General features: G+C 36.9%; 3 protein-coding genes and 1 long non-coding RNA gene across 4 annotated transcripts; 3 read left to right on the top strand and 1 right to left on the bottom strand.

The window, feature by feature from the left end:
- Window positions 1-6: 6 nt before the first annotated feature.
- LOC111377964 (probable galacturonosyltransferase 4) lies at window positions 7-1,166 on the top strand (the record flags this gene model as incomplete). The annotated part of the gene is made up of 2 exons (XM_023001124.1): window positions 7-264; window positions 594-1,166. Coding segments are annotated over 2 exons (534 nt in total), but the record flags the coding sequence as incomplete, so codon positions are not given.
- Window positions 1,167-2,353: 1,187 nt separating this feature from the next.
- Window positions 2,354-3,603, top strand: LOC111377974. The gene is made up of 2 exons (XR_002699794.1): window positions 2,354-2,952; window positions 3,123-3,603. It is a non-coding gene; the product is annotated as an uncharacterized LOC111377974 (long non-coding RNA).
- A 650-nt stretch (window positions 3,604-4,253) lies between these two features.
- On the top strand, window positions 4,254-6,675 carry LOC111377971. Its single transcript, XM_023001130.1, has 3 exons — window positions 4,254-4,287; window positions 5,731-6,198; window positions 6,272-6,675. Exons 1-3 carry the CDS (start codon window positions 4,254-4,256, stop codon window positions 6,673-6,675), a joined length of 906 nt encoding a protein of 301 aa, XP_022856898.1.
- A 9,481-nt stretch (window positions 6,676-16,156) lies between these two features.
- LOC111377970 lies at window positions 16,157-16,708 on the bottom strand. Its single transcript, XM_023001129.1, has one exon. The coding sequence runs from the start codon at window positions 16,706-16,708 to the stop codon at window positions 16,157-16,159; it is 552 nt and encodes a 183-aa protein (XP_022856897.1).
- Between the last annotated feature and the right edge of the window lie 3 nt (window positions 16,709-16,711).

The following is a 16,711-nucleotide window of genomic DNA, read 5'->3' as shown; positions in this document are numbered from 1 at the left end:
TTGTTCTTAGATGATGATATAGTGGTCCAAAAGGATCTTACTCCTCTTTGGTATCTTAACCTAAAGGGAAAGGTGATTGGTGTGGTTGAGACATGTGGAGAAAGCTTTCACCGCTTTGATCGTTACCTCAACTTTTCGAATCCTCTTATTTCAAAAAACTTCAATCCCCGTGCTTGTGGTTGGGCATTTGGAATGAATATCTTTGATCTTAAGGAATGGAGGAAGCAAAATATCACGGGGGTGTACCACAAATGGCAGAATCTGGTAAGACAAGTATACTTTTTTTAAGACAACTAGTGTAACCTGTTTTTACATGCTCCTTTTTTTTTTTTTTATTTGACAACATGAACTAAGCTATAAGTTAATATGCTTTCAAACTAACATTTGGGCATGAAACTAATGCCTAAACTGGGAAATGGCCACATAAATTTATTAGTCAATTGAATTCTGAGTGTATTGGCTTTGCATATTCAATTAGTGGTATATAGTACATTGTTTAACATCTACTGCATGTGAACATTTTGATTTCTGAAATTTTGCTTTTTGGAATTTTGTCTCTAAACCTGAAGCAAATTTGTCTGTATTGTGCTCAGAATGTTGACAGACTGTTATGGAAACTCGGGACTCTGCCGCCTGGTTTGATAACCTTTTGGAACCAAACTTATGCGCTGGATAAATCTTGGCATGTCTTGGGCCTTGGTTATAATCCAAGTATATCCCAGAAGGAGATTGAGCGAGCAGCAGTCGTGCATTACAACGGCAACTTGAAGCCATGGCTTGAGATGGGCATACCTAAGTTTCGTAACTATTGGGCAAAATTTGTTGACTACGATCAAGTATATTTGCGGGAATGCAACATCAGTCCTTAAATGTCAGTTATGATTTCTCGTATCCCTTCTAACGGTGGCGGCGATTTGCATCACAGGTCCTGCTCCTTACCTATTCCAAAATAGTATCTATTTAGTCGAACAATTAGCAAAGTATTTTGTCATTTTTTAACATTTATTATTATTCGTGGTTGCAGTGCTGCTACGTTTGTAAATGATCGAAATCATAGTAGTTTCTCTTTTTTCCTTTGCTTCGATTCGTTTTATTTGTACGTCATCTAAAGGCCATGTATATGAGATCACTTTCTTGAGTACCCTTCGTTGCCATTTCGTCTCTCAGAATCTGTCTCGACTAACTCAAGACTGCTAGCTATCTTTTGATTTTAATTATCTGTAATCAATTATGCAGTATTACTTGTACAATTCTTGTTGCTTCTTGTCAACTTTCTGCTCAAGTCCTAAACAGTAGTGAAGAAAAGTAAAAAATCTACAGGTATTTTTTTTTTGGTATAAAGCCCCTGTTTGGTTAGCTTAAAAATAGATTTTTAGCAAAATTTGATAAAAGTTTATGATATGCGTGACTGAAAGTGAGTTTGAGGAAAAATAAGTTCTAAAAGTGGGGGCCAAACATGGGCTAAGTATCTTGTGAATCACTTTACTGGTATACTACACTGTATGTTCATAATTGTCCTTTTAATATCTCCCTGCCGACAGTGCTCAAGGTGCAAACCATTTGTATAGGATTCTATCAATCTTTATTTGATCATGTGGACCAGCTGGAGTTTGAACATGTTTGATATGCTCGACTCAATGGTGACGAATAATTTTTTGGTGCATAAGAAACCATCCTTGGTGGGGTTTTATTCATTTATTATAATGGCCATGTATGCATACTGGGCAGTTGGGAGCTGGACAGGGTGTCCATGACAGTAACAGTGGTGGGGACGGTTATTTATGGTTGGTACGCTCCAACCGTGCTTACGTGTAACTCCTACCATCATAAATTTTAGAGAAATGTTATCCAACATTATCGTTGTCAAGCAACAATTTTGGTGGTAATTGCATGTCATTGAATAATGAGTTCACTTAAATGTAATCTCACATAATTCATTTAATTGAATTTATCAAGTGTGTTTATCAATCTATACTATTGGTGTACCGTAGTACCCCAGTCGTGTTGTATGATTTGAATGTCGAGTGATGGATGGTGGTGGGGTGATTATTTTCGTGGTTTGGGCCGATATGATATGCATTCGATTCATGTAGTCGAATTTGAATATGATGTTTTGTTTTTTATTATATTAAAATTTAAAGGGATAGGACATACAGGGCATGTTTGGTAGGTTTTACTATCTAGATCTGTTTCTTTTAAAAGGTCTTTTAGTTTCAAACATATTTTTAAATAATTTCTTAAGATTAGAAGTGGTTTTTGACTTTTTAAGAGCCTGTCAAACAGGCCCTTGATAATTGGTTTAACAGGTAATTGACCAATTATATGAAAAATTTATCATTCCAGCCAACAAATACTCATTTCATATGCTAAGGAAATGGAATTGCAAGTGGTTCTTCAATGACTTAATATGAGAAAATTAGGTCCAACACATTTTTCTAAACTAAAAACGAGTCTATTGAAAAATAATTTGAGAGATCATACCTAAAGGCTAAAAGTGCTGTTTTCAAATAAGAAAAAAAATTAAAAAGTCGTGTTTTAAGGGTAACAAAGTTTTGAGTTTTCTGCTATTCAACACGATTTACATCAAAAGAAACTACCGAACAGTAAGCTGAGGAAGAAGACGACAGTGAAATCACGAAGTACTGCAAAATACAACCTTCAAAGAACTTATCAATTAAATCACGAAAATAGAAGAAAAAGAAGAAACCTTCAAAATCAGAGCCCCACTGGCAGTCGCCGGAGCCGGCGCCGGCATTCGTCTTCCAGCAACGGCTAACTCCGTACTTTATTCAGCAAGGTAAATTTGATCAAACTCAAACCTGTACTATAATGCTGATCGGATATGATGACGATGAGGAGGAAAACTATATATGTTTCGATTCCCCGTGGAGATTGGTCGGTCTGCTCATTAGAGTTCCGGACTTCGAAACTTCTGTGTTTCAAGAACTTCAGGTGCTTTTTCAGTTAAATTTCACTCTTATGTTATCCTGTAATGTGTTTATATGCAGTGCAGAAATACTTTTTTTTTTTTTTTTTATCTTTCCACATTACTGGGTCTGATAATTTAATTATGGCCCAGAGTTTCGAAATTTTTCTTGACGTTGATTATTGGTTTTGCGTAGAGTCTGAACTCTGAAGGAAGAACTACCCAGTGACTTTGCTGAAACATGCGACAATCAAATATCGTTAGCATATTGAGGTTAAAGTTTATTGTAAAATAATTGCCTAAAAAGTGTTTGGCTCTGCTATTGTAGTATGTGCATGTTTGGTTTGCACATTTATATCACAATCTACTAAAAAATCTAATTTTAATCTCCACCAAACATCCTTGTTTCGTTCTGGTGACTGTCGATACCTAATCTCCACCAAACTATCCTTTTGCTTGGTTCTGGTGACCATCGATACCTAAATGTTTTATGGTTGCTTTATCTTTTTACCTATATGGCAATTGTATTTAAAATACTCGGGAACTAGTAAATAGCCACTTTGGTTTGGCTTGATATCGACCCGTAGAACTTTTTGATTTGTCTTTCTATGTTGTGAGTGTATACTGTAATTTGATTTCAACTTATTAAAATATATATAAGTTGGTTTGTTTTTTTAGATTGGTTTAGTTCGTATTGCATGGGGGATGATGTCGACTTTTTTTAAAAAAATTTGGTTGTTAACTTTAGTTGTTCATTTAAAACGATTATCATCATCTTAGGAAAAGATTTATAGTCATTATTTTATGGATTTGTAATTAAATTTGGTATTTATTTCTTCAACCTTTAGCCCTTGTTTGATTCTCAATTTTTTTTTTTTTTTTTTCAAAATGAAATTTTCTCTATCTTATTTTCAACCATAGATTCTTAAATAAAGTAATATTACATGCAAACTCAAAATTTTTCTTTTATTTTTAACCATACATTCTCCGTTAATCTGATATTCCAAAATACACTCTTAATCTTTTAATGGGGCTCAAAGATGCTCTTAATATATTTTGTTTAAAAATGTACAAGAAAATGAATGATAAGTGTGTTTTTTACACACTTATTTGGCCACAAAACAAACACACTTATTTGGCCACAAAACATGAATAATTGTTTATCAAAGCGTTTGAATTATGACTTGTAATTATATTTTGTAGGACTATATTGATAAATGTGACGGAATTCAAAAGAAAAGAAACGAAAAATGATAAAAAAAAAAAAAAGAAATCCAAAGTATGAGGACTAAGTTGCAACATTTCAATAGTTGATTTAGACTCCAAAATGAAGATTAAAGATATTGCGAGTTCAGTTGGATGTAATTCAAAGTCAAATGGTTGAAAATGTAAGAGAAAGGGCTTGAAAGAATCAAAAATCGATTTCGAGAGCTAAAATGCAACATACGGAAGAAATTTTGCCTGGGCGGCAGCCCAGTTATAAAAACCGGGCGATCGCCCATATGTTTTTCTTATTACCGAGAAGAAAATGTTGGCCTGGGCGACAGCTCGGGTTATGTCTCAGCGACAGCTCAGGCCAATCGCGACGAAAATTTTCTGGTTTCCTTTTCTGATTAAAACTCTTATGGAAACAAATTTTGGGACTCTTTTAAAACCCGAGGGACGTCCAAAAACAAGTAGAACGCATTGGGAGGCAAGAAACCACATATTGGAGAGGATTTTGAGTGGAATTAACGAAGGATTGCACGAAGATCAATAAGATTTATCAAGAATTTATATCCCGGTGATGCCTCCTCTTCAATATATGATGTATTTCGATATTATTTTTATGTTAGGCTAGATTTACATGTACTAGGAGATCGATATACCATGTGATGAGATCTTTAAATTTCTAGTTTTACAATTTAACATCAAAACACATTTTGATTCTTTGAATGATTTATATGCAATTATTGTTTACCGCAATTAAGGGCCCGTAATTGTGTGAGTTTGGGTGACTTGTTCTTGCTTTCGAGAGAAGTAGAATAGGTTCGACACTTAGGGTCCAATAGGAGATAGAAATATACCGTTATGCCCTACGTGAATCTATAAGTGCTTACAAAATAGCATGCATTTTTATATATGCACTTGTCATAGAGATATAAGCCGGTGGTTTGTAAAAATAGGTTCAATACATCTCGAGAGAGAGTATTGGATAGATTTAGGAGCATTGATTCATCAACAACTCAATCGTATTGTCACATTGTAAAATTAGGGTTTAAGATGATTGTTGCATGGGAAATTGTGATCCTAGTACGCTTAATTTACATTGAATACTACAAATTTGCATTTCCAACAGTTGTTTTGCATTCTAGGTTGTTAAAAATCGTGTCTTGCATATTAATCTCATTTCAATCGTAAAAATTGCGTAAATTAGGGTTTGCATTCCAATTTAGGGGTTTCTTTCTAAAATTAGGGTTTAATTAGCTAAAAATTCACATTGAGTAATTTAGTTTCGGTTAAGGCTACGATAGGTGAAACTCAACTACTGAATCTCTGTGGGACGATATTCGGACTCTAGAAATCCACTTTATTACTTATTAACGAATCGTGTACTTGCGGTGATTTTAATCGAAAGAAAATATTTCATGAACAAGTTTTTGGCGCCGTTTCCAGAGATAGAGTTTAGTTTGATTTTATTTTTTTGTAGGCACTAATTCAAACTTTAATTTTAGTTTCTCTTTTAGTTTATTTTGGCTTTGTTTTGTTTTTATTATTCGATCTATCTTTTTAGTGTCTAAGTGCTACTCTTGTTTTTCTCTCAGATTTGTATCGAAGTGGAGTGCAATTACCTGAAATAGGTGTCAAGAGGCCGACTGTGATTGAAGAGGCAACGTCTCTTGCAGAAGAAGAAACTGTTGAACTAGATAAACAACCAAAGGAATCAACTCCAGAGGAAAATTCAGAAAAGTCACGGGATAAAGTCAAAGTTACAGTCAACTCATACGAGCCTCCAATTCCTTTTCCATGGCGATTGAAGAAGCATAAAATGGAGCAGCAGTACAAGAAGTTTCTAGAAGACTTCAAAAAGCTCCATATCAACATCCCACAAGCCCATGCACTCTTCCAGATGTCTAGCCATGTGAAGTTTCTCAAGGATATTCTGTCAAATAAACGCAAGCTAGAGGACCATAAGACACTAATGTTTACAGAGGAATGCAGTGCCAAAATCCAGAAAAAGCTCCCACCAAAATTGAAAGATCCAGGGAGTTTTATTGTTCATTGCACTATTGGTGAAATTTATTTTGATAAAGCCTTATGTGACCTTGGCGCAAGTATTAATTTAATGCCTCTGTCTATTTTTAGGGAACTTGGCTTGGGAGAGGCTAAAGCGACTACTGTTACACTTCAGCTGGCTGACACATCTCGAAGTAATAATTGAAGATGTGCTTATCAAGGTTGAAAAGTTTATATTCCCTGCAGATTTCCTCATATTGGACGTAGAAGAAGACAAGGATGTCCCTTTGATACTCGACATACCAATCTTGGCTTCAGGGAGAGCTTTTATAGATGTTCAAAGAGGGTCGTTGATCTTAAGATTGGGAGAGGAGCAGATAGCATTCAATGTCTTCAAGGCCATGAAACTTCCAACAGAATCAGATAGCTGTTTCCAAGTTGATATCATTGACAAAGCAGTAGAAGAGACATTCTTGCTTCACGGCCTACCCGATGCCTATGAGGCATGTATTGCACAGTCCCAATCAACCTAGTCAGATTTTCTTGAGATTGAAACATGCACAAGGTTCTTAGAAACCAACCTACCATACACACGAAAGAGGCAATTCCAGGAACTGGGGATAGGAACTACAAAGCCACTGGCTTCCATTCGGAAACTGCTAATTTTGGAACTCAAGCAGCTGCCACCACACTTAAGATATGCATATTTATGGGGAATCAGGTACACTTCCAGTGATTATCTCGAACACAGTCAGTGAGGTGGAGGAAGAAAATTTGCTTAGGGTACTTAAGGAAAATAAGACGGCGATTGGGTGAACGATACTGACGTAAAAGGATCAGCCCTTCTTTGTGTATTACAAAATTCTCATGGAGGAAAATTGTAAGCCAAGTATAGAGGACAGAGAAGACTGAATCCAAACATGAAGAAATAGTATGTAGGCATTATTTACCCAATCTCAGATAGTGCATAGATTAGCCCAGTTCAAGTTGTGCCGAAGAAAGGGGAAATTACAGTGGTTCAAAATGAGAAGAATGGGTTAATCCCCACTAGAACAATAACAAGATGGAGAGTTTGTATCGATTATCGTAAACTCAATGCAGCTACTCAAAAGGATCATTTTCCACTACCATTTATTGACCAGATGTTGGAGAGATTAGCAGGGCATTCACACTACTACTTTCTTGATGGATACTTGGGCTACAATCAGATACCAGTCGCACCAGATAATCAGGAGAAGACCACTTTCACTTGCCTCTATGGCACTTTTGCCTATCGTAGGATGCCTTTTGGCTTTTGCAATGCTCCTGCCGCATTCCAAAGATGTATGATGGCAATATTCTCCGATATGATTGAAAGGTTTATCGAGGTGTTCATGGACAACTTCTCAGTATTTGGATCTTCATTTGATAAATACTTGGAGTACCTGAATTTGGTATTACAAAGACGTAAAGAGACTAACCTTGTTTTGAATTAGGAGAAATGCCACTTTATGGTGCAAGAAGGCATCGTACTTGGGCATTGAGTTTCAGCAAAAAGAATAGAGGTGGACAAGACAAAAATTCAGGTTATTGAGAAGTTACCACCGCCTACATCAGTTAAAGGGGTTCGCAGTTTCTTGGGGCATGTGGGGTTCTACAGGAGATTCATAAAGGATTTCTCAAAGATCACTAAGTCGCTATGCAATCTGTTAATGAAAGACGTACCCTTTGAATTTAGTGAAAAATGTCTCACAGAATTCAACACTTTGAAGAAGAAACTCACGACATCACCGGTAATTGTGGCACCAGATTGGGAGCTATCTTTTGAATTAATGTGTGATGACAGTGATCACGCCGTGGGTACAGTTTTGGGACAGCGGAGAAACAAGGTTTTCCATGCGATCTACTATGCAAGCAGAACTCTAAATAAAGCACAGATCAATTATGCCACCACTGAAAAGGAGCTTTTGGCTGTGGTATATGCATTTGATAAGTTTAGGTCATATCTTGTGGGATCTAAGGTCATTGTCTACATAGATCATGCTGTACTGAAGTATCTGCTCACAAAAAAGGGATGCAAAGCCGAGATTGATTCGTTGGCTGTTATTGCTGCAAGAATTTGATATCAAAATAAGAGATAAGAAGGGCAGTGAGAATGTAGTAGCAGACCACATATCCCGATGGGAATCTGGGGAGACAGAAGAATTAGTGGACATCAATGAGATAGTCCCAGATGAGCAGATGTTGAGAGTAGATGTAGCACCTTGATATGCAGACATCGTCAACTACTTAGCCAGATCCATCCCACCGCCTGATTACTCAAGTTACCAAAGGAAAAAATTCTTCTCCGAACTGAAGTACTATTTTTGGGAGGATCTAATTCTCTATAGGCGAAGGGCTGATCACATAATAAGGAGATGCATACCTGAAGAAGAAATACCCGAGATTCTTGAGCACTATCATTTATCTACATATGCAGGTCACATTTTGGGGCTTCGAAAACAGCTGCAAAGATCTTGCAATCAGGGTTTTACTGGCCTACACTGTTTAGGAACACCTTCGAGTTTGTCAGGAGGTGTGACAGATGTCAACGCACTGAAAATATCTCAAGGAGGAATGAAATGCCACTGAATAACATTTTGGAAGTAGAGATAGTTGATGTCTGGGGAATTGACTTCATGGGACCTTTCCCTCATTCGTTCTCAAATCAGTACATCTTGATAGTTGTGGATTATGTACCTAAATGGGTGGAAGCAGTTGCACTACGATGCGAAGGCAGTGACTGGATTCTTGAAAAAGTATATTTTCACTCGATATGGTACATCGTGGGCTATAATCAGTGACGGGAGCAAACACTTCTGTAATCGCCAGTTTGAGCAATTGTTGAATAAATATGGCGTAAAACACCGCGTAGCTACCTCATATCATCCACAAACCAGTGAGCAAGTCGAAGTATCTAATCGACAGTTGAAGAGAATCTTGAAGTTACAGTGAATTCATCAAGAAAAGACTGATCGAAAAAGTTGGACGATGCATTGTGGGCTTACAGGACAGCATTCAAGACACCAATAGGCATGTCTACATACTGCCTAGTTTTTGGAAAAGCGTGTAATCTGCCACTAGAGATTGAACACCAGGCATATTGGGCTGTGAAACAGTTAAACATGAATTTGAATGCCGCCGGTGAAAAGCGTCTACTACAGCTTAATGACTTGGATGAATTCAGAATGGAAGCATATGAAAACTCAAAGCTCTACAAAGAACGAACCAAAAAGTGTCATGACATGCATATTCAAAGGCGAGAGTTCGAAGTGGGGCAGAAATTTCTATTATATAACTCGAGACTCAAGCTTTTCCCTGGAAAATTAAGGTCAAGGTGGTCGGGTCCTTAGATTGTCACTAAAGTTCTTCCATATGGAGCCATACAGGTCAGCCATGAAACAAAAGGTACATTCACAGTCAATGGAAAAAGGCTGAAACACTACTGGGACGGTAACTTCTCCAAGCAAAAGTCCACTGTTCAACTCGATGCGCCTAATTGAAGCAGAAGTGGGAAAGTCAAGCTATCGACTATAAACTAGCGCTGGGTGGGAGGCAACCCACTGTATCCTTTTAATTTTTTTTTCTTTTTGCATTAGCTTAGGAATCTTTCAATTTCTCGTTCACATTCTTTGATAGTTAGGTCATCGATCATCCATAGATGTCAACAGAGTCTAAGCATGGTCCACACAATTTTCAATGCATTGAGCACGAGTCATAACTATGGATACGATATTTTGGTGGTTGGGTGTGAGTTTCATGTATTTTGAGACACAAATGAGGTTGTCTAAATTTTTTAGGGATCAAAGTGTGTTTTCAAGTTTAAAAATCAGTTTTGGAACTATGTTCATGACCTACACACAAACCCATATGATTTGAAATGGTTTTGACAAGTTTCGGTGTGGTAGAAGGTCAAGTCGAGTCATACGTTGAAAATCAAGATTCGAAGAAAGTGTGACTAAAGTCGAGTTTTTTTTAGAAGTCAAGTGTGTTTTAAAAAAAAATTTCACGACCAGTCACTGAATTTTAAAAAAAATCAAAAAATAGCTTTATAAGATGGGCACTCGCGCAGCTTGATTAAGGGCCAACATGCCTTTAATCATTAAACTGGGCGGCTGCCCAGCTTTATACTGGGAGACCGGCCAGTTAAGACAAAAAAAAATTCAGATTTTATTAGAAAAACACACGCATACACACAACTCACACACACCACAAACACAACACAACACACTCACACACACAACCCAACACACACACAAACACACACAACTCGTGGATTAATACCTAAGATTGTTGGTGCAATTCAATCCATTGCATTCAATCAAGGAATGCAAGGTATGCATTTTTTTTCTTCTATCTCTTCTCTTCACATTTTGAGCCGAAATTTCAATCATATTCCCAGGCATATTGAGGAGTTTGAGATTAAATAAATAGTGGTTTAGTGGATTTGTGTGTGATGAAAAAAATCGGGCTTTGATTCAAACATTACTCTCTTGCAACTTAGAGCAACATTTAGTGCCTTCAAGGTGTTTGATAAATTGCCTAAGACGAGATTATTAGGTAAGTAGGGAAAGTCTAGTAATTGGAAATAATGATACGTGTTGGAGATTGTTTTTTATATTGAAATTCACAGAAATTGCATTAGAAAACACCAATAATTTGAATTGCACACCCTAGGCACACCATGGATACAAATCAACAAACTCACAACACAAATTTCGTCCCCCCTTCGTCTAGCCCAAACAACCTCCGTTTAATCTCAAATTTGGGCGTGAGTTGGACCAACATATAAAGTTTCATATGCCCGGAGATCGGTCTGGAAAAGTTCATTCTTTCCTAAAGTAGCTCGATGGTGAAAATCCTTAGTCTGTTTTGGGGTAGAAACGTGTGATCGATCTTTTTATGTTAGTTTAGGGAATGTGAGCGGCATTATATTCATTTATTCAAGACATAACCTATACAATAACATTTTCTCAAGCATGGCATATGTTATTACATTTTGGCACGTGAAAATTGGCAAAGTTTGGGGGTATTCTTCACTTTACCTTATTCTTATGTTTGTTACCTATATGCTTATATTATCTATATTCATATGTAGGTACAAAATGCCACCAAAAAGAAAGGTTTCAACTCAAGAAAAAGGGAGGTCTAAAGTTGGCGAAACCTCAACCCACCGCTAATGAAAATCTAGATGACGGGGATATTCCATGGTTTGTGAATGTTGAGACTCGCGACAATTTTGAGTCGAAGTGGAAAGATAAGAAACTTTATCAAGAGCAGTAGCTCATAATTGGAAGATTTCGGAGGAACGTTATTGGAGAGAATCATACGCCATTGTGGGTGGGAAAAAGTTATTGATACGCCTCACGCGGCATACCCTACATTAGTAAAGGAATTCTTCGCCGACTACAATGCTGACATTGATAACCCAGAATCTTCACACAGAAATCAAACATGGGTTAGAGGAAAATGGATTAGGTTCAGCCCAGCAACAATTGACAGGTATTATGGGTTGAATCACACTCATGTAGAGTCATTACCTGAGAAGCAAGACATGGCACTGGTAGCACATTTTCTATATGGTAGAGAAGTTGATTGGCCACTTAATTCATCTCGAATCCTGCATAACGAGCTAACTCCAGAGCTCAGACTCTTGCACATCATCTTCTGCACAAACATTTACCCTACATCCTAGAGGACGAGTTTCAATGAAGAAAGGGCAAGGTTACTTTATCATATGGCAAGAGTGCGTAAGTTTAACCTGGGAGCCCATATATATGCCTTCATACAAGAGTTGGCCTCGTCCATAGATACTCAACGCAGTATTATGTTTCCTTGCTTAATCAGTGGGATTTGTCTAGTAGCCGGGTACCACTGCTGCCAAGAAAAGAGAGTGTAGCTCCAGATGCACCAATCAGTAGAAGAACAATTGAAAATTCACATGCTAGATTGAGAAGAGCAGAGAGAGTACATCATCTCAAACCAGGACCTCATCACAAGTCCCAGATGCTGATATAGTCCTCCTTAGTAGACAGTTGTCTCAGATGCTGGTAACTCAAGTGAAGCTGGGTAGATCTGTTGGCACCATGACAAATGCTTTGGAGGCAATGTAGCGAACACGGCTGGATATGCAGAGGGAGTTGAAAAGTGTAAGTGTACAAGTGCGAGGGTTTCAGCTAAGTGATGACCGGACACGCTATGATCAAAGAACAATCACTTTTGCCTATAGTCAAGTGAATGAGCAGATGATGCATTTCAGGAGTTAACTGGAGACAATTGATCGGAATGTACCTTGATAGCAAGAACTGTCGAATCTCTCAAAACCACAAGTTCATCCAGTCAGGCAGACCAACCCGACACCTCTACTCATCAGCATCCACCCTCGGGGAGTATCTGATCTTTTACTCCTTAGTTTTGCGTACTTTTGTTCTTACATTGGAGACAATGTAATATTTTATTTGGGGTGGCATAGCTTTGGTTTCCATTTTTCGTCGCATTATTTATATTCATCAGTAGCTGTATTTAATTTTTGTTTTCTGTGTGATTATTGAGTGATAAAACAAAAGGGAAAAGAAGTGAAAAATTCGCATGTTTTGTCTATTTCTTTTATAAATTTGTGTGGGCTTGATAACATTGTCGGCTATGATGTGATTATTGTACTAATATAATTTATAAACTGTGGATATGGTGCTGAATAGATTAACTAATACTTGTTGATGTAATACTTAACGCTCTTTATCCAAGTCGCTCGTGACTGCATGTTGAGTTAGTGATTGGAATTTATTTATTTTTTGACACAAGGTAGAAGAAGAATGATAACCCTCTACTGAATTAACTCGTAAACCACCTTAAAACGGTTTGGAGATGGTTGAGCAATTATAGGGATACATTGAGATAAGTGGGGGCTCCATGCGTAAATTTTGTTGTGTGGATTGTCTAGATCAGTGAGGTGAAGATTAGGTGAAAGCCTTAAGTTGGGATTGGTTTTTGAAGCTAAATGTCTAGAAAAATAAAGAGGGGCATAAAATTTAGCTTGTGTAAACATGACACTTTTTTCCAAGCCTTTATGACTTGAGCAATTAAGCCTATAAGAGTTTAAATTATGGTGCCCTAAAACTAACTGACTTGAGAGTCATCGGCCTAAAACTCACTAAAGGGGGTCATATAGAAAGCAAGAAAGGGAGAAGTTGATAAAAGGTCATCTGATCGAGCCTTTATAACTCGAGTGAATAACCCTGCAAGAATTTAAAACCTGGTGTCATAAAACCAACTGGTTTGGGAATTATCGACCTAAACCTCGTTACAGGTGTTATATAGCAAGCAAATGAGAAGATGACAAAAAGAGAGAGAGAGAGAGACAATAACACGAATAAAAGTCTTTTGACATTTGGTTGATAGAACTATACCTTTGATGTGAGGCAAGTAGCTTAGCTTAATCTTAAGGGTTGAAGCAATCAAATTAGGAGAGCCTTTACTTTTTGACGTGTAAACTTGTAATAGCGAGATCTATCCAAACTAAGAGAGGGTAAGGCCTATAATACTTAAAATTCTAACCTTAGAACACCCCGAGATTATTGAGTGAAAAGAATAAGTTTGGGGAGAGTGTATCTCTCGAGCGATGAAAGGATATATTTGACCACTATGGGTCGAGAATAAACCAATCATAATCTTGATATGTTGACATGAGTTCACACAGACATATTAAGTCTTGCATTTAACAGGTAAATATGGATTTTATTTAGGCACTATTGAAATATTTCTCGTGTTGATTACTGAATTTCAATCCCGAGACACGGCAGGTTATTAAGCCATGCTTTGTGTAGTGTTAAGTCATTATCTTGTTTGAAGACAAACAATAACTCAAGTTCTGGAAATTTGATAAGTGTGTTTTTTACACACTTATTTGACCACAAAACATGACTAATTGTGGATCAAAGCGTTTGAATTATGGCTTAATTTTATGTAATTATGTTTTGTAAGACTATATTGATGAATGTGGCGGAATTCAAGAGAAAAGAAACGAAAAACGATCAAAAGGGAAGAAATCCAAATTATGAGGAATAAGTTGCAACATTTCAATAGTTGATTCGGACCACAAAATGAAGATTAAAGATGTTGCAGGTTCAATTGGATGTAATTCAAAGTCAAAGGATTGAAAATGCAAGAAAAAGGGCTTGAAAGAATCAAAAATCGACTTCGGGGGCTAAAATGCAACATATAAAAGAAGTTTTGCCTGGGTGACAGCCCAGTTATAAAAATTGGGCGATCGCCCCATATGTTTTTCTTATTATCGAGAAGAAAATGTTGGCCTGGTCGACAGCTGAGGTAAATCACGGCGAAAATTTTCTGGTTTCCTTTTCTAATTAAAACTCTTATAGAAACAAATCTTGGGAGTCTTTTAAAGTCTGAGGGACGTCCAAAAATGAGTAGAACGCATTGAGAGGCAAAAAACCACATTTTGGAGAGGATTTTGAGTGGAATTAACGAAAGATTGCACGAAGATCAATAAGATTTATCAAGAATTCATAACCCTGTAATGCTTCCTCTTCAATATATGATGTATTTCGATATTATTTCCATGTTAGGCTAGATATAAATGTACTAGGGGATCGATATACCATGTGATGAGATCTTTAAATTTCTAGTTTTACAATTTGACATCAAAACACGTTTTATTGTTTGAATGATTTATATGCAATTATTGTTTTCCGCAATTAAGGGCTTGTAATTGTGTGAATTTAAGTGACTTGTTCTTGCATTCGAGAGAAGTAGAATAGGTTCGACACTTAGGGTCCAATAGAGGATAGAAATATACCGCTATGCCCTAAGTGAATTTATAAGTGCTTACAAAATCGCATACATTTTTATATATGCACTTGTCATAGAAATATAGGCTGATGATATGTAAAAATAGGTTCAATACAACTCAAGAGAGAGTATTGGATAGATTTGGGAACATTGATTCGTCAGAAACTCAATCGTGCTGTCACATTGTAAAATTAGGGTTTAAGGTGATCGTTGCATGGAAAATTGTTATCCTAGTACGCTTAATTTACATTGAATACTACAAATTTGCGTTCTCAACAGTTGTTTTGCATTCTAGGTTGTTAAAAATCGTGTCTTGCATATTAATCTTATTTCAATCGTAAAAATTGCATAAATTAGGGTTTGCATTCCAATTTAGGGTTTTCTTTCTAAAATTAGGGTTTAATTAGCTAAAAATTCACATTGAGTAATTTAATTTCCGTTAAGGCTACGATAGGCAAAATTAAACTACTCAATCTCTGCGGGATGATATTCGGACTCTAAAAATCCACTTTATTACTTATTAACGAACCGTGCACTTACGATAATTTTAATCGAAAGAAAATATTTCGCCAACAATGAACTTCGCTAAATGCAATTCATCGTGTTCCAGTGCAGCCTGTTAAGGTATATTGTATTTGATTTTTAAGTATTGGACTTACAATTGGTTTTAGAATGTGCTCGAATTCAACCTATTTCGTTTAAAAATATATAAGAAGGCGAAGTTTGTCATCATGTTCAACTGCACACTGTATAATGCATTCAGTTTTCAAATATACGACTTATAATTGATTTTACACCGGACAGTACTCGGATGTCCAGATAGTTTATACCCGCTCAATCAACTGAATAGATTTAATCTCATGCTAGGCATGGATTTATGGTGAATTATATTCATATAAGGTCATTTTTTCCCATGCTCACTGTCGTCCTTCAAAGCTATTTTTGTTAAAGATCTACCAAAGAAAAAAAAAAGTTAAAATCTTGTGATTAGTTTGGTACCAAATACGAAAAGAAGTAGTCAGCATCAAGAATATTTGTAAGCTGAAATGTAAAACAATATGATTTCATTTGCTGCCAGTAGGGCATATGAATGTAATGTAATTGGTAAGATACCTAATAACAATCCTATCCAATCAATATCCAGTTATGTGAAACCTATAAGATTACAGGAAGAAATGGCAGAAGAAATTATAGTCTATAGCCATGCAAATGTTTAGCCCATCTTCTAGCCATGAATGGATCATGGTAATCCCAGCTCTCAACACTGCTAGTCCTTCCACATATGGGAATGGCATCTGCCCTATCATTTCTATCTCCTTTGTCCATTATGCCAACAACAGTTTCGCCCGTCCTTACGTGTTCTTCATCTTCACTGTCTATATAGCTAAACTCCAATCGAACATGTCCCGAATCACCCAAATATAAAGGAATTCTCCTCTCCTCGCCACCTCTGAGTTCTCCGATCCTAACGACCCTAGCGCCTTCCCCAATCCTCAATTGGATGTCTCTGATTGCACCTCCTATAGTTCTTGCAAGGAATTCCTCGAATTCTTGCATGATGAAACCATTTGAAGTACCGTATCCGAACCCTACATGAAATCGATGGATTTTAACCGGAACTTCCATGTCAAATCGATGATAGGATCTGGATGGATTGTCAGACAAATGCAGAATACACGACTCTGGGTTCTTGTGGACCCGATCTTCTAGTATCTTTACTCCTTTCTTTAGCCCTTCCATTGG

The sequence above is a fragment of the Olea europaea genome, unplaced genomic scaffold (genome assembly GCF_002742605.1).
Source record: "Olea europaea var. sylvestris unplaced genomic scaffold, O_europaea_v1 scaffold1752, whole genome shotgun sequence".
Taxonomy (NCBI): domain Eukaryota; kingdom Viridiplantae; phylum Streptophyta; class Magnoliopsida; order Lamiales; family Oleaceae; genus Olea; species Olea europaea.
Note: the sequence above shows the minus strand (reverse complement) of the source record. Positions and strands in the feature narration are given on the sequence as shown.